The sequence below is a fragment of the Bos taurus genome, chromosome 23, assembly GCF_002263795.3.
Source record: "Bos taurus isolate L1 Dominette 01449 registration number 42190680 breed Hereford chromosome 23, ARS-UCD2.0, whole genome shotgun sequence".
Lineage (NCBI taxonomy): Eukaryota > Metazoa > Chordata > Mammalia > Artiodactyla > Bovidae > Bos > Bos taurus.
Genome location: NC_037350.1, coordinates 27,657,802 through 27,680,407, shown reverse-complemented (window position 1 = coordinate 27,680,407; position 22,606 = coordinate 27,657,802). Strand labels below are relative to the sequence as shown.

General features: G+C 50.0%; 2 protein-coding genes and 1 non-coding gene across 8 annotated transcripts in view; 2 read left to right on the top strand and 1 right to left on the bottom strand.

Annotated features, from left to right (window-relative positions):
• The window catches only part of NCR3 (natural cytotoxicity triggering receptor 3), a 32,813-nt gene extending 25,668 nt beyond the window's left edge, over positions 1 to 7,145 (bottom strand). For 5 of the 6 annotated variants that reach the window (XM_010818332.4, XM_010818333.4, XM_010818335.4 and 2 more), the window contains exon 1: positions 6,356 to 6,820. In XM_010818332.4, coding sequence (XP_010816634.2) covers positions 6,356 to 6,566 — 211 coding nt within the window. In that variant the 5' untranslated portion in view covers positions 6,567 to 6,820. Of the gene's footprint in view, positions 1 to 6,355; positions 6,821 to 6,882 lie in introns of those variants that run through there. The other variant, NM_001040524.2, reaches the window with a different exon arrangement.
• A 318-nt stretch (positions 7,146 to 7,463) lies between these two features.
• Positions 7,464 to 22,514, top strand: PRRC2A (proline rich coiled-coil 2A). The gene is made up of 31 exons (NM_001205557.1): positions 7,464 to 7,571; positions 9,367 to 9,541; positions 10,039 to 10,216; positions 10,587 to 10,686; positions 10,778 to 10,850; positions 11,186 to 11,329; positions 11,482 to 11,633; positions 11,817 to 11,896; positions 12,036 to 12,178; positions 12,610 to 12,700; positions 12,811 to 13,027; positions 13,438 to 13,912; positions 14,357 to 14,547; positions 14,768 to 15,065; positions 15,443 to 15,653; positions 15,847 to 17,715; positions 18,208 to 18,479; positions 18,656 to 18,786; positions 19,025 to 19,154; positions 19,255 to 19,340; positions 19,532 to 19,765; positions 19,906 to 20,046; positions 20,162 to 20,233; positions 20,351 to 20,518; positions 20,689 to 20,771; positions 20,931 to 21,141; positions 21,223 to 21,321; positions 21,459 to 21,671; positions 21,785 to 21,879; positions 21,977 to 22,067; positions 22,184 to 22,514. Exons 2-31 carry the CDS (start codon positions 9,430 to 9,432, stop codon positions 22,322 to 22,324), a joined length of 6,501 nt encoding a protein of 2,166 aa, NP_001192486.1. The 5' UTR covers positions 7,464 to 7,571; positions 9,367 to 9,429; the 3' UTR covers positions 22,325 to 22,514.
• Positions 9,725 to 9,855, top strand: LOC112443906 (small nucleolar RNA SNORA38). Its single transcript, XR_003032311.1, has one exon. It is a non-coding gene; the product is annotated as a small nucleolar RNA SNORA38 (small nucleolar RNA).
• Positions 22,515 to 22,606: the final 92 nt, after the last annotated feature.

The window sequence follows — 22,606 nt, the reverse complement described above, 5'->3', positions numbered from 1 at the left end:
CAGATTCAGGGGATTAGATCTGGTAGACAGAGTGCCTGAAGAACTACGGACAGAGGTTCATAACACTGTACAGGAGGCAGTGACCAAAACTATTCCAAAGAAAAAGAAATGAAAGAAAGCATGATGATTGTCTGAGGAGGCCTTACAAATAGCTGAGAAAGGAAGAGAAGCAAAAGGCAAAGCAGAAAGGGAAAGATACACCCAACTGAATTCAGAGTTTCAGAGAATAGCAAGGAGAGATAAGAAAGCCTTCTTAAGTGAACAATGCAAAGAAATAGAGGAAAACAGTAGAATGGGAAAGACTAGAGATCTCTTCAAGAAAACTGGAGATACCCAGGGAACATTTCATGCAAAGACGGGCACACTAAAGGACAGAAACAGCAAGGACCTAACAGAAGCTGAAGCTATTAAGAAGAGATAGTAAGAAGACACAGAAGAACTATACAAAAAAGGTCTTAATGACCCAGATAACCATAACGGTGTGGTCACTCACCTAGAACCAGACATCCTAGAGTGTGAAGTCAAGTGGGCCTCAGGAAGCATTACTATAACCAAAGCTAGTGGAGATGATGGAATTCCAGCTGAGCTATTTCAAATCCTAAAAGACAATGTTGTTAAAATGCCACACTCAATATGCAAGCAAATTTGGAAAACTCAGTAATGGCCACGAGACTGGAAAAAGTCAGTTTTCATTCCAATCCCAAAGTAAGTCAAGGCTAGAATGTTCAAACTACCATACAATTGTACTCATTTTACATGCTAGCAAGGTAAATGGCAATCCACTCCAGTACTATTGCCTGGAAAATCCCATGGACAGAGGAGCCTGGTAGGCTACAGTCTATGGGGTCGCAAAGAGTCAGACACAACTGAGCAACTTCACTTTCACGATTTCAAGGTAATGCTCAAAAATCCTTCAAGCTAGGCTTCAACAGTATGTGAACTGAGAACTTCCAGGTGTACAAGCTAGATTCAGAAAAGGCAGAGTAGCCAGAGATCAAACTGCCAACATCCAATGGATCATAGAAAAGGCAAGAGAATTCCAGAAAAACATCTGTTTCACTGACTATACAAAAGCCTTTTACTATGTGGATCACACCAAACTATGAAAAATTCTTCAAGAGATGGGAATACCAGACCACCTTACCTGCTTTCTGAAAAGCCTGTATGCATGTCAAGAAGTAACAGTTAAAACCAGACATGGAACAATGGACTGGTTCAAAACTGGGAAAGGAAGTAAGTCAAGGCTGTATATTGTCACCCTGTTTATTTAACTTATATGATGAGTACCTCATGCTAAATACCGGGCTGGATGAAGCACAAGGTGGAATCAAGATTGCTGGGAGAAATATCAACAATCTCAGATATGCAGATGATACCACTTTAATGGCAGAAAGAGAAGAGGAACTACAGAGCCTCTTGATGAAGGTAAAAGAGGACAGTGAAAATGGTGGCTTAAAATCCAACATTAAAATAACTAAGATCATGGCCTCTGGTCCCATCACTTCATGGCAAATAGATGGGCAAACAGTGGCAGATTTTATTTTCTCAGGCTCCAAAACTTTTCACTGTGGATGATAACTACAGTCATGAAATTAAAAGACGCTTGCTCTTTGGAAGAAAAGCTACAACAAACCTAGACAGCGTATTAAAAAGCAGAGACATCACTTTGCCAACAAAGTGCATACTCAAAGCTATGGTTTTTCCAGTAGTCATGTACAGATGTGAAAGCTGGATGATAAAGAAGACTGAGCACTGAAGAATTGATGCTTTTGAATTGTGGTGCTGGAGAAACTCTTGAGCGTCCCTTTGACAGGAAGGAGATCAAACCAGTCAATCCTAAAGGAAATCAACCCTGTATATTTATTGGCAGGACTGATGCTAAAGCTGAAGCTCCAATACTTTGGCCATCTGATGCAAAAAGCTGACTCAGTGGAAAAGATCCTGATGCTGGGAAAGACTGAGGGCAGGAGAAAAGGGGAAAATAAAGGATGAGGTGGTTAGATGGCATCAGCGACTCAATGGACATGAGTTTGAGTAAACTCGGGGAGATAGTGAAAGACAGAGGAGCCTGGCATGCTGTGGTCCATAGAGTCGAAAAAGCTGGGCAGGCCTGAGCAGCTGACTGGACAACAACAACAACTTCTAAAATTTTCTGTGCATATCTCTGGTGCCTTCAGAACATAGTTGTTGTTAACGGGTCACTGGAGAAATTAGAGGAAATTAAAACACAGCTGGAGGCAAATGAAAATGAAAACACAATGATCTAAAATCCATGGGATGCAGCAAAAATATTTCTAAGAAGGAAGTTTATAGTGATACAAACCTACTTCACGAGACAGGAAAAACCTCAAGTAAACAATCTAACTTTACCCCTAAAGGAACTAGATAAAGAAGAACAAACAAAACCTAAAATTAGTAGAAGAGAAGAAATAATAAAGATAAGAACAGAAATAAATGAAATAAAGAAAAAAAAACACTAACGAAACTAAGAGTTATTCTTTGAAAAGATAAACAAAATCGATAAACTTTTAGCCAGACTCACCAAGAAAAAGAGTCCAAATCAATAAAATCAGAAATGAAAAAGAAGTCAAACTGACACCACAGAAATAGAAAGAATCATAAGTGAAAGTGAAGGCCACTCAGTTGTGTCTGACTCTTTGCGACCCCAAGGACTATATAGTCCATGGAATTCTCCAGGCCAGAATACTGGAGTGGGTAGCCGTTTCCTTCTTCACTGGATCTTCCCAACCCAGGGATCAAACTCAGGTCTCCTACATTGCTGGAGGGTTATTTACCAGCTGAGCCACCAGGGAAGCCCAAGAATACTGGAGTGGGTAGCCTATCCCTTCTCCAGCAGATCTTCCAGACCCAGGAATCAAACCGGGGTCTCATGCATTGCAGGAGGATTTCTTTACCACCTGACCTACTAAGGATCATAAGAGATTGCTACAAATAATTATATGCCAATAAAATGGACAACCTAGAAGAAATGGACAAATTCCTAGAAATGTACAATCTCCTAAGAGTGAATCAGGAAGAAACAGAAAATATGAATAGACCCGTTACTGAAATTGACTCAGTAATTAAAAAAAAACAAACCTTCCAACAAGCAAAAGTTCAGAACCATAATGTCTCTACTAAAGATGAATTCTACCAAACTTTTAAAGAAGATTTAACATTCATCTTTCTCAAACTATTCCAAAAAACTGAAGAGGAAGAAACCCCTTTGAACTCATTCTATGAGGCCAGTATCACCCTGATATCAAAACCAGATAAAGATACCATGAAAATATAAAAATCATAGGCCAATATCACTGATGAACAGATACAAAAATCCTCAGAAAAAATCAGCAAATGGAATTCAACAATACATTACACATGTACACCATGATCAAGTGGGATTTATCCCAAGGATGCATGGATGGTTCAATGTCGGCAAATCAATCAATGCGATATACCACATTAATGAACTGAGAAGGAAAAATCATATGGTCATCTCAATAGATACAGAAAAAAGCTTGTGACAAATTTAACATTCATTTATGATTAAAACTCTCTAGAAAGTGGGCTTAGAGGGGATACACCTCAACATAATAAAGGCCATATATGACAATCCCACAGCTAACATCATACTCAATGGTGAGAAGCTGAAACATTTCCTTTAAGATCTCACCACTTTTATTCAACATAGTATTGGAAGTTCCAGCTATAGGAAGTCAGACAAGAAAAAGAAATTCAAATTAGAAAGGAAGAAGTAAAACTGTTAGTTTGAAGATGATATACATAGAAAATTCTAAATGAATTTGGTAAGTTCAAAAATTTGCAACTTTACCAATGAATCTGGTAACAATTGCAGGATATAAAATTAATACACAGATATCTGTTGCATTTCTACATACTACCAATGAACTATCAGAAAGAAAAAGTAAGAAAACAGTCCCATTTATAATTACATCAAAAAGAATAAAATACCTGGGGACAAATCAAACTAAGGAGCCAAAACACCTGTACTCAGAAATCTGTAAGACACTGATGAGAGAAACTGAAGACAACACAAACAAATGGAAAGGCACCATGCTCAGGGATTGCAAGAATTAAAATTGTTAAAATGATTATGCTACTCAAGGCAATCTGCAGATTCAATGCAATCCCAGTCAAGATACCAATGGCATTTTTCAAAGAACTAGGACAAATAATTCGAAAATTTGTATGCTGCTGCTGCTGCTAAGTCACTTCAGTCATGTCCGACTCTGTGCGACCCCATGACGGCAGCCCACCAGGCTCTGCTGTCCCTGGGATTCTCCAGGCAAAAACACTGGAGTGGGTTGCCATTTCCTTCTCCAGTGCATAAAAGTGAAAAGTGAAAGTGAAGTCGCTCAGTTGTGTCTGACTCTTAGCGACTCCATGGACTGAAGCCTACCAGGCTCCTCCATCCATGGGATTTTCCAGGCAAGAGTACCGGAATGGGTTGCCATTGCCTTCTCCACGAAAATTTGTATAGAAACACACACAAAAAAAACACGAAAAGTCACAACACAGAAAGAACAAGATTAAAAAATGGGCAGAGGACCTGACTAGACATGGAGAACAATATAAAGATTCTTCAAAAATAGAACTACAATACAATAGAGTAATTCTAGTCCTGTGTCTTTATCTGATGGAAATGAAGACATTAATTCAAAAGATATATTTACCCCACGTTCACTGAAGCATTATTTATAATAGCCAAGATATGATAGGTGAGTGGATAAAGAAGATGGTGTGTGTGCGCGTGTGTGTGATGGAATATTACTCAGCCAGGAAAAAGAAAGCAACCTTACCATTTGTGTCAACATGGTGGACCTAAAGAGTATTATGCTAAGTAAAATAAGTCAGACAAAGAAGACAAATATTGTATGATTTCACTTACGTATAATCTATAAAAACAAATGTAACAAAGCAGAAATAGAGTCACAGATACAGAGAACAAACAGGTAATTGGGGGAAGGGTAAGGAGAGAAATAGGTATAGATTAAGCAACAGAAACTTCCGGTTACAAAATAACTGAGTCCTAGATATGAAATGTACACTGTAGGGAATATAGTCAATAATTATGCATGGTGACAGATGATAACTAGACTTATGATCATTTTGAAATATCATTTTGAAATATTGATATTTAAATCACAGCGTTGTATACCAAAAACTAACATAGTATTGTAGGCTAACTATACTTCAAAAACAAACAAACTCATACAGAAAGAAATCAGATTTGTGGTGGAGGGAGAGGGAAATGAATGAAGGCAGTCAAGAAATATAAACTTCCAGTTATAAGTAAATACTAGACGTGTAATATATAGCATGATAAATACAATTGAAACTGATTAAAGTTGTTAAGAGTAAATCGTCAGAGTTCTCATCATGAGGAAAAAAATACATTTTTTTCTGTTTAAGTTTGTAACTGTATGAGATGATGGATGTTCACTAAATATGGTAATCACTTCATGATGTTTGTAAGTCAAATCATTATATGCTATACACCTTAAATTTATGTAGTCTGAGAAGGCAATGGCACCCCACTCCAGTACTCTTGCCTGGAAAATCCCATGGACAGAGGAGCCTGGTGGGCTGCAGTCCATGGGGTCGCTAAGAGTTGGACAGGACTGAGCAAATACACCTTAAATTTATGTAGTACTGTGTGTCAATTGTGTCTCAATAAAACTGGAAGAAAAAATAATGTATCACCATCGGTGCATCAATTGTAACAAACGTGCCACACTAATGCACATGTTAATAATAGAGAAAACTGAGGCAGGGGAAGGAATAGACTAGCATTCTCTGTACTTTCTGCTCAATTATTCTGTAAACTTAAAACCGCTTTAATAAAAATCTATTTTACGTGTGTATGTGTGTTAATCACCCAGTCGTGCCCGACTTTTGTAACCCCATGGACTGTAGCCTGCCTGAATCCTCTGTCCATGTAATTCTCCAGGGAAGAATACTGAAGAAATGGACTGGTTGCCATTTCCTTCTCCAGCGGATCTTCCCCACCCAGCGATCCAACCTGGGTTTCCTGCGTTGCACGCAGATTCTTTACCAGGGAAACCCCTATTTTTTAATATATACCCAATGGGTAAAAAATAGATGTTGAATGATTTGCTGAACAAGTAGGGGGTATGATTAGAGCAGAATAAATCCATGGGTTTGAAGAGTCGGAAAGGACTCAGCACGCGCTCGCTCGCGCGCGCGCTCTCTCTCTCTCTCTCTCTCTCTCTCTCTCTCTCACACACACACACACACACACACACACGAGTAACAGAGCTTCCCAGGTGGCTCTCTGCCAGTGTGGGAGACACAAGAGACATGGGTTCGATACCTGGATTGGGATGGATTGGAAGGATCCCCTGGAGTAGAAAATGGCAACTCAGTTCAAGATCGCCTGGAAAATTCCACCGGACAGAGGAACCTGGAAGGGTACAGTCCATGTAGTCCCAGTCCATGCGGTCCCAAAGAGTCAGACACGACTGAGCGACTACACACACACACACACACGTAATCGGAGACAAAGGAGGGGAATGGTACTGCATTTCGCAGAATTAAACCCGTTATGAAGTAAACGGAAACTGTCAATAATATCAGATATATAAATATATTCACGAAAATTACAGATTATAAAATTAAATGCCTGTCTTAGTCATTAGTTGCCAATATTTTGAGGAATAGGTTATTTGTACCCTATCTTTGTCCAAGCGATTTGCATATATTATGCAAATAAGTAGAACTACTCACAGAATGCCTCTGTTCCGTGATGCACTCCCCTGGACTCTTGGATTGGCCTGTCAATCTACCTTATTTGCATGACGTGATTTAATAAATGAAGGCCCCGCCCCCTCATGCTTTCACCTCTCGCGAAGATAAGCGTGAGTTGGAGCTCTTCCCTGGTTACGTAAGCTCCGCCCTCCGGCAGCTAGTCCCTTCCGCCCAGTCTTCTAGCTCTATCTCCTTTGCGGATAGTACTATAGGCCTAGCATCGTTTCCTTCCACTCTTGGCGTCTCTACGTCTCTCCGTTCCCATCTTTCCACGAACGCACTACGCACGCTCCGCCTCTTTCTCCCCCTAGTCGTCGTGCAAATTCTGCGTCCCAACACCCAGGCCGACCGGCACCGCATTCCCGCCCCCTCTGCACGTCTCAACGGCCGACGCCGGGAGCCTGCCTCTTCAGCCAATCGGCGTCCTAGCGCCTATAAGTCCCTCCTCTTTATGCAAATAACTTATGTCAGCTTCGCACGCTCTGCTTTTTTTTTAAAAAAAGGACAGCCCTGGAAGTAAAGAGGGATAGGGTAGAAGGTGCCCCGCCCTTTATGCAAATAAAGGGGCGTGTCTAGGCGCGGAGAGAGGCAGGAGGGGGGGCACTCCCGGGGGCGGCGGTTGCCCGGATGGGCCGTTAGTCGGAGCCCAGCCGCGGAGTGAGCGAGGGAGACGGGAGGAGCCGAACCCGGCGCCATCCGCCGCCATCCGCCCCCGCCCCACCGCCATCCCACCCCGGGGAGGCGCCTAGGCCCCGGTCCCGGACCCCCGCGCACCCGGCCAGGTGAGTCTGGGCGAGCCGAATGCTAACGCCCTTTTCCGGCGCGGGAGCGGTGGTGGCGGCGGCAGCGGCGGCGGCGGCGGCGGGCCGGGGGGAGGAGAAGCTGCCATTAGCCGCCGCCATTTTGTCCTCCTGCTGCCGGGCCCTGCCTGCCCCTCCCCCTCCGATACTCCCACCCTGGGACCCGCATCTCTAGCCCGTCTCTGAGCCTATAACCTGCCCGTACCCACTCACCTTCTGGCTTCATGGGGAGACCTCCCCCCTGGCTCCTGGGCCATAACTCCCCACCCCCCTTGCGCTCCTGGACTATCACCCCTATTTATGGGTCCCCTTCCCTGCTGCCGCTCTGGAGTGGGCCGCGCCTGACTGTCCTGCTCTCCCAAGAGTCTTCTTTCCTCCATAGTGGACCCCTCCCATCACTCATCGCTAAGGTCTCCCTTTTTTGACGCCCCACTTCGCGTTCAGTCACTCCCACTCTGGAACCCTGCTTTTATCCCGCATCTGTGCTTTATACGTTCCTCATCTTCTCTGCTTTTTTCATTTCTCATCTTCCTTATCACCTTTCTATCCCAACTCCTCCTCTCTCCTGGGTCTCCTGACATTGCTTCCTTTAGTCTGCATCCTTTTCCTGCCATTCCCGCTTACGTGTATTATTTTCCACCGGCTTTCATAATTCTCTGTTATTTAGTTTTTTTTTTTTCATTATTCTATCTCTGTTCCCTTCATAAATTTTCAAAGACTGGCCTTCTTAAACACCTCCAAAGCTACCCCCATCTCCTCATCTAATGTGGCTTAAAGTTCTTGATTTTAGTTGTCATCCTGGTCTTGTCTGGATATCTCACCAACTCCCTCTCTCTTTTCCTTTACACCATTGTCTACAAACAAATGCCTGGTCACCCAGGAACACTAACCGATGTTGGAGAGTTTGGTCGGCTTGGGGAACAAGGAAAATCAGGGAAAGAAATGACTGCTGATGGGGGGTAGGAAAATGAAGTTGATTCCAGCCTTGGCCCCATGGTTACTTGGTGTTCTTGACGTGGATCCATAATGCTTTGTTTTACCCACGTGTATGTAGGGTAAACCAGAGCCCACCAGTATGCCATCTTCAGACAAACTTTTTTCCAGGAGCTGCGATGGGGGCAAGTGTAGGAAAAGATGGAATATTCAAAATACTTGTTTCTGTAGCTTGGGAATATGTAGTGTCCCAGTTGTTCCCTGAGGAATTCTCTGGCACCATCCCCCAGTCTGGCTGAGCAAGCTCATAAAATCCTTAAACTCCTGCATACCTTCCTGCAAAACTTTGCCGGATGGGAGGGAGACTGCAGGGACTAGAACCCAGGGCAAACTTAGGAAGCTGGTATCTAATGAGTAGGAGAGCTAAACCTCTCTTCCTTCCATGACGGATCTATATGCTTCTGGTTTTCTCTAGGGCTTGAACTTGTTTTTATTGTAGGTATCTGAAATGATTTTGATGGAGAGAGATTATTACTTGTGGGCGTAATGAGGTTGCAACCCTTTATAGATTGGCACAAAGGGGAGAGTGTTTATACTAGGAAGATACTGGATTTTTATTTGGGTTTCCTTGGCAAGGGGTGTCTGGGGGAAAGAGGAAATATGGCATTTGGGCTCTGTGAGGAAGATGGTTGCTTAAAGGAACTGGGGTGTTTGAATAGGCTAGAGGAAGAGGCATAAGAGGGCCATGTATCTGGGCCCCAGTAAGAATAAAAGGGAGCATCTAGGCTTCTATTGGGAGGCCCTTGGTGGAGCAGAGAGTGAAACACTTGGTGTCTGGTCACAGGTTCCGGCACGTTTTGGGGGAGGCGCCTGTAGGACCCAACGTACTCAATGAGCTTCCAGCGCAATGTCCGATCGCTCGGGGCCGACTGCCAAGGGGAAGGATGGAAAGAAGTATTCCTCGCTCAACCTGTTTGATACATATAAGGGCAAGTCCTTAGAGATCCAGAAACCCGCTGGTGAGGGTCCTGCACTGATGTTCCTAATTATTGGAGGATGAACATGAATGGGTCATGTATTTCAGAGCTCTTTGAAGGGAAACACCTGTAGTACATATATCAAAAGGTTAGAGGAACACTAAAGACTTTCCAGTTTTATCTTGGATCCTGTAGGGGACGTTGTGCTTTTGGTGAACACCAGCATCCTCCTACAAAGGCGTGTCTGTGGTTTCCTGTCTTTGGACACGTAAGAATTGGAGGCAAAGAAATGTGGACTTGGAGAAGTCTAGGGCCAGCTTGCTCCTTGCAGGCTCAAGATCAACCATCCCACATAGAATTACTGAGTGTAAAGCCCTTCAGCCTTCCTTGTTGATAGAATTTCAGAGACTGCCTAGGGCAAAGAGAGAGAAGCTTTCTAAGAGAAGACGTTGGGGATGTCTGTAAACGGGGCCTCGGGTAGGATGCTGTCAGATTTCCCTTTAGAGGCATTTTCCATTCTCTCTCCATCTTTTCTCCAGTTGCCCCTCGCCATGGCCTGCAGAGTCTCGGGAAAGTTGCCATTGCTCGGCGTATGCCACCCCCGGCCAACCTTCCAAGCCTGAAAGCCGAGAACAAAGGCAATGACCCCAATGTCTCATTAGTGCCGAAAGACGGAACAGGATGGGCAAGCAAACAGGAGCAGTCCGACCCCAAGAGGTGGGTGGAAACCTGGGGGATCTAGAGTTAGGAATATTTTAACTTTGAACTTCAGGATGAATTGGGGCTTGTACTAATGTGGCCAGATGAGAGTCAGAGGCAAAGAGGAAAGACCCTTTCCTGCATATTGCAGGACTCCTGTTAAATGACTAAGGAGTGGTACCTTTAATTTTTTGTCAGGTGTGAGGAAAGTTTGAAGAACAGATGACAGTCTATGCAAGCTTGATGAGCTTATGGTGTTTTGTCCTAAAACTTGTAAAAAGTAGTGAGAAGGCCTGGGTTTGGTTCCTGTCCTCCACCAGTTGGAGAAGCAGAGGAGCCGGTACCATCTCAGACTCTGAATAACCTTCCCACCTTACCATCCCTTCAGTTCCGATGCCTCAACCGCTCAGCAGCCGGAATCGCAGCCACTGCCGGCTTCACAGACGCCTGCCTCCAACCAATCGAAACGACCGCCAGCAGCCCCCGAGGTATCTGAAAAACTGGATGTTTTTTAGGGAGCAGGGGCAAGAATGGCTTGTAGCTCCTCATCATGTCACCATTATCTTTCTGCTTCCCCAGAACACTCCTTCGGTTCCAAGCGGGGTAAAGTCCTGGGCACAAGCCAGCGTCACCCATGGAGCACATGGAGATGGTGAGCACAAGGCTGTTTGAGGAGGTCTCTCTGGGCACCATAGTAGGCAGGAGTCCTGCACTATACCTTCAGCAAAGTGTTCTTGTAATCTTTTGGCAAAATTTTGGATCACATATTTGGTTTCTTGCAAAACACATGAGCAAGATTTGTTGCAGATTTATGTGAAAGTGAGAGGTGGGTATCCCCAAACTGATCTTGTTTCTTGAAGAATGAACACCTAATACATAGGGGGTGAGTTTGGAGGCAGAACTGGATCGGTACCTGTCAGAGCGTTACACTTTCACAGTGCATCCTCAGTAAAGATACTTGTGTCTCTTGTGCCTCAACCCCAACAGGTGGAAGGGCATCAAGCCTACTGTCACGATTCTCTCGAGAGGAATTTCCGACCCTGCAGGCGGCTGGCGACCAGGACAAGGCTGCCAAGGAAAGGGAGTCTGCCGAACAGTTGTCTGGGCCCGGACCAAGCCTCCGCCCCCAAAGTGAGTGGCCACTATTAGTGAGTGAATGGGTTAGGAATCCACCTTTTGACCAGGATATTACCTTATTCCATTTCAGAGTGAAGTGCTGGCTTATTCATCTTTCTCCTCATCATTTTCAGCTATGTTCACTCTCTGTCTTTTCCAAAATACAGATTCTACAACTTGGAGGGACGGAGGTGGGCGTGGCCCTGATGAGCTGGAGGGCCCGGACTCCAAACTTCATCACGGCCATGATCCCCGGGGTGGACTGCAGCCTTCGGGCCCACCCCAGTTCCCTCCCTACCGCGGAATGATGCCGCCCTTCGTAAGTTAGGATATCTTCTTTTGGATTGATTGTGCTGGAAGCTAGAGTTAGGAGTTACAACTTAGTCTTTGGAGGGGACAGCTGGAAAGCAGAGGTCTGTGAGGGTGGGAGGATGAGAGGTTTAGGGCTGTGGTAGGCTGTTTGTCTGCTCCACTAAGCGGCTACTGTTGGGCTCTTTTGCAGATGTATCCCCCATATCTCCCGTTCCCTCCGCCCTATGGACCCCAGGGGCCTTACAGATACCCCACGCCCGATGGGCCCAGGTGAGTAATCTAGGTCTGGATTTGTGCTTGGAGACAGGGGAAGCCTGCTGAGGAGATGGTTTTCTAGCCAGGAGGCTCAGTTTGTGATTATTCAATTCAGCCTTCATTTATCTTCTCTCCTTTCCCTTTTCATACACAGCCGTTTCCCCCGTGTGGCAGGCCCCCGAGGGTCAGGGCCACCAATGCGTCTTGTAGAGCCTGTGGGTCGGCCTTCCATTCTTAAAGAAGATAATCTCAAAGAGTTTGACCAGTTGGACCAGGAGAATGATGATGGTTGGGCAGGTGAGTGGATGTTAAGGACCAAGTATTTTAGTTTTGTTTTGGGGGTTTGGTTTGGTTTGGGCCGCACTGTACAGCTTGTGGGGTCTTAGTTCCCTGACCAGGGATTGAACGCAGGCACTTGGCAATGAAAGTGTGGATTCCTAAGCACTGGACCGCCGGGGAATTCGCAAGTATTTCAGTTTTAAATAGCAAAATCTGATGAGAAAACAATGGTTCATTGTGGGAATAGACATTGAGGGATAGGGTAGATACCTGGAAGAAAGCCAAATCCTGGTGGAGAAGGAGTCAGAGGAGTGAAATTGACAGTCGTGGTGAATCTAGATGCCAGAGGGAAGAGGGCATTTGGCCTTGGTAGCGCATCCAACCGTGTAGTGGTACTCAAGATGGGAGAGCAGAATGCTTGGGTTACCATGCTTCACTTTTCCCCTTAGGGGCCCACGAGGAGGTCGACTACACTGAGAAGCTCAAGTTCAGCGATGAGGAAGATGGACGAGACTCCGATGAGGAGGGACCTGAGGGCCAGTGAGTTTAGGGCTCTCTGGGGAGTGGAGGGGCTGTTTGTCTTATGGTAGTGTACTCTTAAAAGAGCTGGGTTGCAGCTGATTTTAATTCCACTGTTGGTCTCCTCACAGCAAGGAGTCCCAGTCAGCTGGTGGTGAGGAACGGCCCCCTGAAGCAGATGGCAAAAAGGGCAACTCCCCCGGCAGCGAACCACCCCCTCCCAAGACGGCCTGGGCAGAGACCTCTCGGCCTCCAGAGACAGAGCCGGGGCCTCCTGCCCCAAAGCCTCCCCCACCCCCACCCCACCGAGGCCCCGCCGGGAACTGGGGCCCCCCTGGGGACTACCCAGTGAGTGTCTACAATGAGGGGTTGAGAGGGTCGCTTTGGGGAGACTAGTTTCAGCTGAGTAATCGAAGCAGCAGTAATAAGAGGAAGCTGGAGGGAGGGCCAAAAATGGGCTGCAGTAAGTGTAGAGCTGTGGAGCATATCTGAAAGGGTTTGGAACATCGTTGGTGTTAGGCGGGTTAGGGTGAAGAGAGAAATGCTAGTTAGGAAAAACAAGGACACCTGGGGTCTTTGGGTCTTGAAAAAGAAGAAAAAAGACTAGGATGATGAGTTTGTCCCTGCCATGAGAGGCCATCAGCCCCAAGGCCTGGTCTTTGTACCGGCAGCTAGAGACAGTTGATTAGTCTGTGAAAGAGATAGTAAGAAACATAGTAACTGACACCTCTGACCCTGCTGGGTCTGCCCACTGACAGGATCGCGGGGGCCCTCCCTGCAAGCCCCCAGCACCCGAAGACGAGGATGAGGCTTGGCGGCAGCGGCGAAAGCAGTCTTCGTCTGAAATCTCCCTGGCTGTGGAGAGGGCTCGGCGCCGGCGAGAGGAAGAGGAGCGGCGCATGCAGGAGGAGCGCAGGGCAGCCTGTGCCGAGAAACTCAAGCGACTTGATGAGAAGTTTGGGGCACCTGACAAGCGGCTCAAAGCAGAGCCTGCTGCACCACCTGCTACCCCTCCTGCTCCCGCTCCACCACCTGCAGTCCCCAAAGAACTCCCAACGCCTCCAGCTCCTCCACCGGCCCCTGTTCCAACACCTGAAAAAGAACCGGAAGAGTCGGCACAGCCCTCTCCTGCCCAGTCCACCCCCACTCCAGGTGTGGCTCTGGCTCCCACTGCAGTGAGTGGTGGGGGCAGTGCCAATAGCACCAGCAGTGGCAGCTTCGAAGCCAGTGCAGGTATGATGGAGGTGGTGATGGGTAGATCTTCTGTCTGCTTGGGGTTGAGGGTGCAGGTGGTAAGGATGTGAGTAAAGGAGATAAAAGGCAGTTTGGGTTCGTTGGACTGTCACTGGTATGGGTGAAATGGATCTTTTTGCTTCTGTGGACATCTGAGGGGAAAAGGTTTTCTTACCTGAGTTCCTGAATAAGTAGTAACCTAAAACCACTTCCCTATAGGCCTAGAGTGAAGCAGGCCGAAGGAAGTGTTACTTTTGATGATTTCATGGGAAATTAACGCCACCACCATTGGCTTTTGAGAGACCTTGAAGTGTTTTCATGGGTTTTAAATGGGATAGTCTTATTTCTAGAGGGGCTGCTAGAAGTGAGTGCTGAAATTATGGGGTGTTCATGGAATATCTGTTGGTGGACTAGATCGCTCTGATTATCTTTTTTTCAATGCAGTGGAACCTCAAGTGCCCTCAAAAGAGGGTCCTGAACCACCAGAAGAGGTTCCTTCCCCTGCCACACCCCCAGCCCCAAAGGCGGAACCCAAGGGTGATGGAGTTGGTCCCACCCGGCAGCCCCCCAGCCAAGGCTTGGGCTATCCCAAATATCAGAAATCATTGCCTCCTCGTTTCCAGCGGCAGCAGCAGGTGAAACTAAATTACTTCTCTTAAGGGCTGCTTCTCTGCTTGGTTTCAACATTTAGCCTATCCATAAGTTACTTCCTGGGTCCCTCTGCCAGTTCTGTCTCCGTTGTGTCACCTTAGTTTCTGTCTAGTCCAAGTGTCACATTGATGTGGGTTTTGTTTTTGCTAGTCCTGTGTTCTGGTTGGGCCTTTGATGCCTCTCACTCCTTTTGTCCTTCCCCAGGAGCAGCTGTTGAAGCAGCAACAGCAGCAGCAGTGGCAGCAGCATCAGCAGGGCTCTTCCCAGCCTACCCCAGTGCCCCCGTCACCACCGCAGCCTGTGACCATGGGGGCCGTGCCAGCTCCACAGGCTCCGCCCCCGCCCCCCAAGGCCCTATACCCAGGTGCTCTGGGCCGGCCCCCGCCCATGCCCCCTATGAACTTTGATCCCCGCTGGATGATGATTCCTCCTTATGTGGACCCTCGGCTCCTCCAAGGCCGGCCCCCTCTGGACTTCTACCCTCCTGGTGTGCATCCCTCTGGTAAGACACCATAGACGAGGTGGGGCGTCAGGGACCCCTTAGTCTTGGGAAGTAGGTATCCTTGTCTTGTTATGGGGATGAAGGGCAACCAATCAAGAGGGGAGCTTAGCACTCCCAAGATAGCTCTTTGTTGCAGGAGTCAAGTAGTAATGTCCACCTAAACCAAGATTCCCTTGGGTGGAGGGATTGAGAGATTGATCTGTAGGGAAGCTGAGTGGCTCACCATGTTTTAGGAGAGCAGGCACTGTCTCCCAGGAGATGGAAGCACTGACATTGACCGGACTGATGTGGAGGATTGAACTGGGGAGGTGCTTTGGGTCTGGAGGGCCTGTAACATAAAAAAGGATACTTTTTCTCATACTGTTTGGTTTTCTCAGGCCTAGTTCCCCGGGAGCGTTCAGACAGTGGGGGCTCAAGTTCAGAGCCATTTGAGCGCCATGCACCCCCCCTCTTACGGGATCGGGGCACCCCACCAGTGGATCCAAAGTTGGCTTGGGTAGGAGATGTCTTCACCACCACACCTGCTGACCCCCGCCCACTTACTTCACCACTGCGCCAGGCTGCTGATGAGGATGAGAAGGGGATGAGGTGAGTGTGAGTAGAGAAATGGGAGGGTTTCTAGCAAACACACCTAGAATAGGTACTTTGGATTATCGGTGAAATGATAGGAATAAACATGAAAGGAGTGTTTGGGTCGTAGTAATAAAGCATTGTTTCCCCACCTAGTTCATTTTCCTCGTCTTGAGATACTTACTTCCATCTTTTCTGTCTCCCTCTTCAGGAGCGAGACCCCTCCAGTACCTCCCCCACCACCCTATCTGGCCAGTTATCCAGGCTTTCCTGAGAATGGAGCCCCTGGGCCCCCAATCCCTCGCTTTCCTCTGGAGGAGCCAGCTCCCCCAGGGCCCCGTCCACTCCCCTGGCCCCCAGGCAATGAGGAGGCAGCCAAGATGCAAGCTCCACCACCCAAGAAGGAAACCCCCAAGGAGGAGGCTCCACAGCTGACAGGGCCAGAAACTGGTCGAAAGCCTTCCCGAGGAATTGGAGGCCAAGGCCCCCCACCACCTCGCAGAGAGAGCCGCACGGAGACCCGCTGGGGCCCACGCCCAGGCAGCAGTCGTCGTGGGATCCCTCCAGAGGAGTCAGGGGCCCCTCCCCGCCGGGCTGGGCCGATAAAGAAACCCCCACCGCCTGCGAAAGTTGAAGAGCTACCCCCCAACCCCAAGCCCCTTGAACAGGGGGATGAAACCCCCAAGGCTCCAAAGCCAGACCCGTTGAAGACAGCGAAGGGAAAGATAGGTGGCCCCAAGGAGACCCCACCCAGTGGGAATCTTTCCCCTGCCCCAAGGCTTCGGAGGGACTATTCCTATGAAAGAGTGGGTCCTACCTCGTGCCGGGGTCGGGGCCGAGGGGAGTATTTTGCCAGAGGGAGGGGTTTTCGGGGGACCTATGGGGGACGGGGGCGGGGAGCCCGAAGCCGGGAGTTCCGCAGTTACCGAGAGTTTCGAGGAGATGATGGACGTGGAGGTGGGACAGGGGGACCAAACCATCCTCCCCGAGGCCGCACTGCCAGCGAGACACGGAGTGAGGGCTCGGAGTATGAAGAGATCCCCAAGCGGCGCCGGCAGCGGGGCTCAGAGACAGGCAGTGAGACCCACGAGAGTGACCTGGCCCCCTCAGACAAGGAGGCCCCCACTACCAAGGAAGGAGTACTTACGCAGGTCCCTCTTGCTCCCCCATCATCAGGAGCACCTCCTTCACCAGCCCCCGCCCGCTTTTCCACTGCCCGAGGTGGGCGAGTCTTCACTCCCAGAGGGGTGCCATCCCGTCGGGGACGAGGGGGTGGGCGGCCCCCTCCCCCCATTTGCCCGGGCTGGAGCCCCCCAACCAAGTCCCTGGCTCCAAAGAAGCCTCCAACAGGTCCTATGCCACCAAGCAAGGAGTCTCTGAAAGAGAAGCTGACTCCGGGGCCTCTGTGCCCTATGGCCCGAGGAGGCAGCAGTGGAGGCAACAATGGAGGCATGGGTGTGGAAGACGGGGAGCGGCCCAGAAGGAGGCGACACGGGAGGGCTCAGCAGCAGGACAAACCACCTCGTTTCCGGAGACTGAAACAGGAACGAGAGAACGCTGCCAGAGGGGCTGAGGGCAAGCCCTCTTCCCTAGCTCCTCCAGCCTCTACACCTGGGTCAGAGGAGGCCCTCACAACAGTAGCAGTGCCCCCACCACCTCGCCGGGCAGCAGCCAAGTCTCCTGATCTGTCAAACCAGAACTCGGACCAAGCCAACGAGGAGTGGGAGACGGCCTCTGAGAGCAGCGACTTTGCCAGCGAGCGGCGGGGGGACAAGGAAGCTCCGCCACCAGCACTGCTGACCCCCAAAGCTGTGGGGACTCATGGAGGGAGTGGAGGTGGTGCTGGACCAGGCATCTCAACCATGTCCCGTGGAGATCTGAGCCAGAGAGCCAAGGATTTGAGCAAGAGGAGCTTTTCAAGTCAGCGACCCGGCATGGAGAGGCAGAACCGGCGCCCAGGCCCAAGCAGCAAGTCTGGCGGCGGTGGCGGCAGCAGTGGAGGAGGTGGTGGGGGTCCTGGGGGGAGGGCCGGCCCAGGGCGAGGGGACAAGAGGAGCTGGCCCTCTCCCAAGAACCGAAGGTGGGTACGGGCAGGTGGTTCAGTTTATTCTTTTGAATTGTTAGGTTGGGGGAGGGGAGAAAACCTGTTAGAGAAGTCAGGTTGGATGCACTGGAGTTGGAGGTCAGTGCATGGGGTGAGCTGTTAGGCACCAGGCCCTCTGTGTTCAGGTGAAGTGGCTGGAGAGTGGTGGACGGCATCGGAAGCACCCGTGTTCCTTGCTTTCCTTTGTGCACCTGTACGAGTAAAAGTTCCTTAGAAGTGTGGGGAAACAAGGATTCCCTGGCGGTCCCAAGGTTAGGACTCTGCGCTTTCACTGTCCGGGCTCAGGTTTGATCCCTGGTTAGGGGACCAAGATCCCAGGAGTTGTATAGTGTGGCCAGAAAAAAAGTGCTCCAGAAACACCTGGATTTTAGCACAGAGAACAGGTTGAAGATGAACAGGTGGAAGAGAGTTGTAAGGAAAACAGTAACAGTTTCGTAAATACTGGAGCTGATTCTTTGTTCTCTTCAGCCGTCCCCCAGAGGAGCGTCCCCCAGGGCTCCCTCTGCCTCCCCCGCCCCCCAGCAGTTCTGCGGTCTTCCGCTTGGACCAAGTTATCCACAGCAACCCTGCTGGCATCCAGCAGGCTCTGGCTCAGCTCAGCAGCCGCCAAGGAAGTGCAGCTGCGCCAGTGGGGCACCCAAGGCCCAAGCCTGGGCCGCCCCAAGCCCCTCAAGGCCCCTCTCCTCGGCCCCCCACCCGGTATGACCCTCAGAGGGCCAACAATGACGACGTCAATTCAGGTAAGCTGGAGGAGCTAAGGGTTCCCAGGGCGTTGAAGGGGGAAGTGTGTGGCCCGGGAGTCCTGGTGCTAGGTGTCTGTACTGAGGGTGGTAGAATTGGGAGGTGGAGTACAGAGGGCAAAGCTCAGTTTGGTGATAGTCAAGGCAGACGCTGATGAATTTCCCCTTCTCCCCAGACCCCCATTTCGAGGAGCCAGGGCCGATGGTGAGGGGGGTGAGCGGGACACCCCGGGACTCTGCTGGAGTTAATCCCTTCCCCCCCAAACGGCGAGAGCGGCCACCTAGGAAACCAGAGCTGCTGCAGGAGGTGAGGGACTGGGTTGAAGTGTTTCACTGCTCTCACTTTTGAAAGCTCTAATTTCATGTTTTCTCCACTCTTTTTCCTATATCTGCTATTGTGTTTTTACCCCATATTCTGAGCGTTGGTCACTGCTTATTTCTCGTTATCTCCCGTTTTGCCCCACACGTGTGGTTCTATGTCTTACTTGCTTGCATTGCCCAGTTCCCATCTCATTCATGTTTTGTTTTTGGACTCTCATTTTTAGGAATCACTGCCACCTTCTCATAGCTCTGGATTTTTGGGCCCCAAACCCGAGGGCTCAGGCCCTCAGGGGGAGTCCAGAGATGCAGGAACAGAGGCCCTGACCCCTCACATCTGGAATCGTTTACATACTGGTGAGTTCAGCTGAAAAGGAAGGACAATGTTAGAGGACTTAGAGCAAGGTGGACCATAGAACTGTCTTCTCTCACTTCTGTGTGTTGGTGCTTTTCCCAGCCACTAGCCGAAAGAGTTACCAGTCTGGCTCCATGGAGCCTTGGATGGAACCCCTGAGTCCTTTTGAGGACGTGGCTGGCACAGAGGTGAGAGAGTAGGGGGGAGTGTCTGAGCTGGGATGTTGTTTAATACCGGCCCTACTTGCCCAACTGTCCTGGGATGAGTGTGGGGCTGTTCGTCACATGGTCGTCTACTTTCTATAGTTTGTCTGTGTGTACCTCATTCAGGTATTGGGGTGCTTCCTGCTCTGACTTAACTCCTTCTCCACTCCTCTCAGATGAGTCAGTCTGACAGTGGGGTGGACCTGAGTGGGGATTCTCAGGTGTCATCAGGTCCCTGCAGCCAGCGAAGTTCCCCTGATGGAGGACTCAAGGGGTCAGCAGAGGGGCCCCCCAAGCGACCTGGAGGCCCCTCACCCCTGAATGCTGTTCCTGGTGAGGGTCCACCTGGCTCTGAACCCTCTGAACCTCCTAGGAGACGGCCACCTGCCCCCCATGATGGGGACAGAAAGGTAAACAACCAATAAAGGATAAGAAGAATGTTTCTGGGACTTCGGCTTTGCTTTTGTCTCCCCTTTCTTCTGCCTGTGTGTGCTGATTTGAGCTTCCTTTTCCTCCCCCTACCCCTACTTCACTGTGTTGCCCCACTTAGGAGCTGCCCCGGGAGCAGCCTCTGCCCCCTGGGCCCATTGGCACAGAACGACTGCAGCGTACAGACCGAGGCCCAGAGCCTGGCTCCCTCCGGCCGTCCCATCGACCTGGTCCTCCAGTCCAGTTTGGTACCAATGATAAGGTCTGCGTGGACTGGATCGGGGTGTCTTGGCTTGGGTGGAGAGAGGGGAAGGACTGGAAGTGGGGGAGGACACGTGTCTGAATCATGGACCATCTCCCCTGCCTCATGATCACAGGACTCAGACTTGTGCCTGGTTGTGAGAGAGAGTTTAAAAGCAGAGAAGGAGTTAACAGCATCAGTTACTGAGGTAAGTGGGAGAGTGAGGTTTTGAGGACAGGCTTTGGACACCTGGAGGAGAGTCTGGGAGTGACCTGGGCATCCAGGCTGCATAGATGGCCCTCTTGACAAGGCTTCTCCTTCCCAGGCCATTCCCATGGCCCGAGACTGGGAGCTGCTCCCCAGTGCTTCTGCCTCAGCTGAGCCACAATCCAAGAACCTGGCTTCTGGGCACTGTGGCCCCGAGACCAGCTCCTCAGGCCAGCGCTTGTACCCTGAGATCTTCTATGGCAGCCCTGGGCCTCCCAGTTCTCAGGTAGGTCTTGCTTCCTATTCAAGGACCCCTCTCTGTCTGCTGTCCCCTAAAATCAAGCCTTTCCTATTTGCAGTTTTTAAAATTTCTCTTCCTGCTTTGCTGTAGTTAGTGGGGTGGGTGAGTTTTTCTTGACCAGGAAAACGAGCTGTTCCATTCTTGCTCTCCTGCAGGTCTCAGGAGGAGCCATAGACTCTCAATTACATCCCAACAGTGGAGGCTTCCGTCCTGGGACACCCTCACTGCACTCTTACAGGTAAGACTTATCTCAGAAGGACATGGAACTGTGTTCAGGGAAAGAGAGAAGGGGAAGACACTTCTAGGGTACCTGGAGGGTGGTGGACTTCCACTTCAGACTAAAGGAGTTGACTGGTTCCTGATACCTCTCCCCCGCCTTGGCCCAATTTCCCTCCAGATCACAGCCCCTGTACCTCCCCACGGGCCCAGCCCCGCCCTCGGCACTGCTCTCAGGGGTAGCTGTCAAGGGCCAGTTTCTGGATTTCTCCGCACTGCAAGCAACAGAGCTGGGGAAGCTGCCGGCTGGAGGGGTTCTCTACCCTCCACCTTCCTTCCTCTACTCTCCAGCCTTCTGCCCTAGCCCTCTGCCAGACCCACCCTTGCTTCAGGTGAGAGGCGGGCGGATGCTGGGCTTAGGGGTAGGAGTGGGGTGCTTGGGAGTTGACATTGTCCTCCCTGTTCCCCAACAGGTGCGACAGGATCTGCCATCCCCCTCAGATTTTTATTCTGCTCCTCTGCAGCCTGGTGGCCAAAGTGGCTTCCTCCCCTCAGGAGCCCCTGCCCAGCAGGTACTTTTTATTTTCCCAGTCCCCTTTGTGCGCTTTGCCTTCCAACTCCAGCGTTTTTTGTTACTTGTTTGGACTCTTCCTGGTTTTCTGACATTCCTCCCTGCCCCCAACACACACTGCCCTGTTTCTCATTACAGATGCTTCTGCCCATGGTGGACTCACAGCTGCCTGTGGTGAACTTTGGCTCCCTGCCACCGGCACCACCTCCTGCCCCACCCCCTCTCTCTCTGTTACCTGTGGGCCCTCCTCTGCAGCCCCCCAGTCTGGCTGTGCGGCCCCCACCTGCTCCTGCTACTCGGGTGCTGCCTTCACCTGCCAGGCCCTTCGGCCCTAGCTTGGGGCGAGCAGAGGTAAGGTACAGGAGCTGAAGTGCTAGGGAACCCCAAGACTCAGGGGTAAGGATTCAGTATCAGGATGAAGACGTGGAGAGGCAGGACGCTCATATGAGTCTTTTTTCCTTCAGTTGCACCCAGTAGAACTGAAGCCGTTCCAGGATTATCGAAAACTGAATAGCAACCTTGGGGGACCTGGGTCATCACGGACTCCCCCATCTGGAAGGCAAGAGAAGGGAATGGGGAGAAGCCATCCCCAAGGATTTACTTTCTTTGGGGACCAGAGGGGGGTCTGAAGGTTGCCTCAAATATCCTTTCTCCAGGTCTTTCTCTGGCCTCAATTCCCGTCTCAAGGCCCCACCTTCGACCTATAGCGGAGTCTTCCGCACACAGCGCATCGACCTCTACCAGCAGGTGAAGGAGAAATCCCTGTAGGCACAAGTCCGAGTTGAGTTTCCTCCTGAGTTCCCACCCTTCCATCCCTGACCTCCCTGATTGACTTAATTCTTCCACATGTGCCTGCCCCCCAGGCCTCCCCACCAGATGCCCTGCGCTGGATGCCGAAACCTTGGGAGCGGACAGGGCCACCTTCTCGAGAAGGGCCATCCCGAAGGGCAGAGGAGCCTGGGTCCAGAGGGGACAAGGAGCCTGGATTGCCCCCACCCCGCTGAGGGAGTTCCCTTTGCCCCCCACCCCCCGGGGCTTGTATATAGATTATAAATATATATAAGGGGGAAAGGGGTGGGTGGGGAAGGGTTGTCAGGCTGGTGCCTTGCTTCCCCTCCTCTCCCCTCCCCTCATCCCCTATCCCTGGGGCCGTTTGTTAAAAAAGAATAAAAGGATTAAAAAAAATTCCAAATGATTTGGGGGATGGGTTGGTTGGTTGCAGTCTCTTATGTCATATTCAGTGCCCAAGTGATCTGTAGAGTGGTTTCAGTTAGGCAAATATTTGT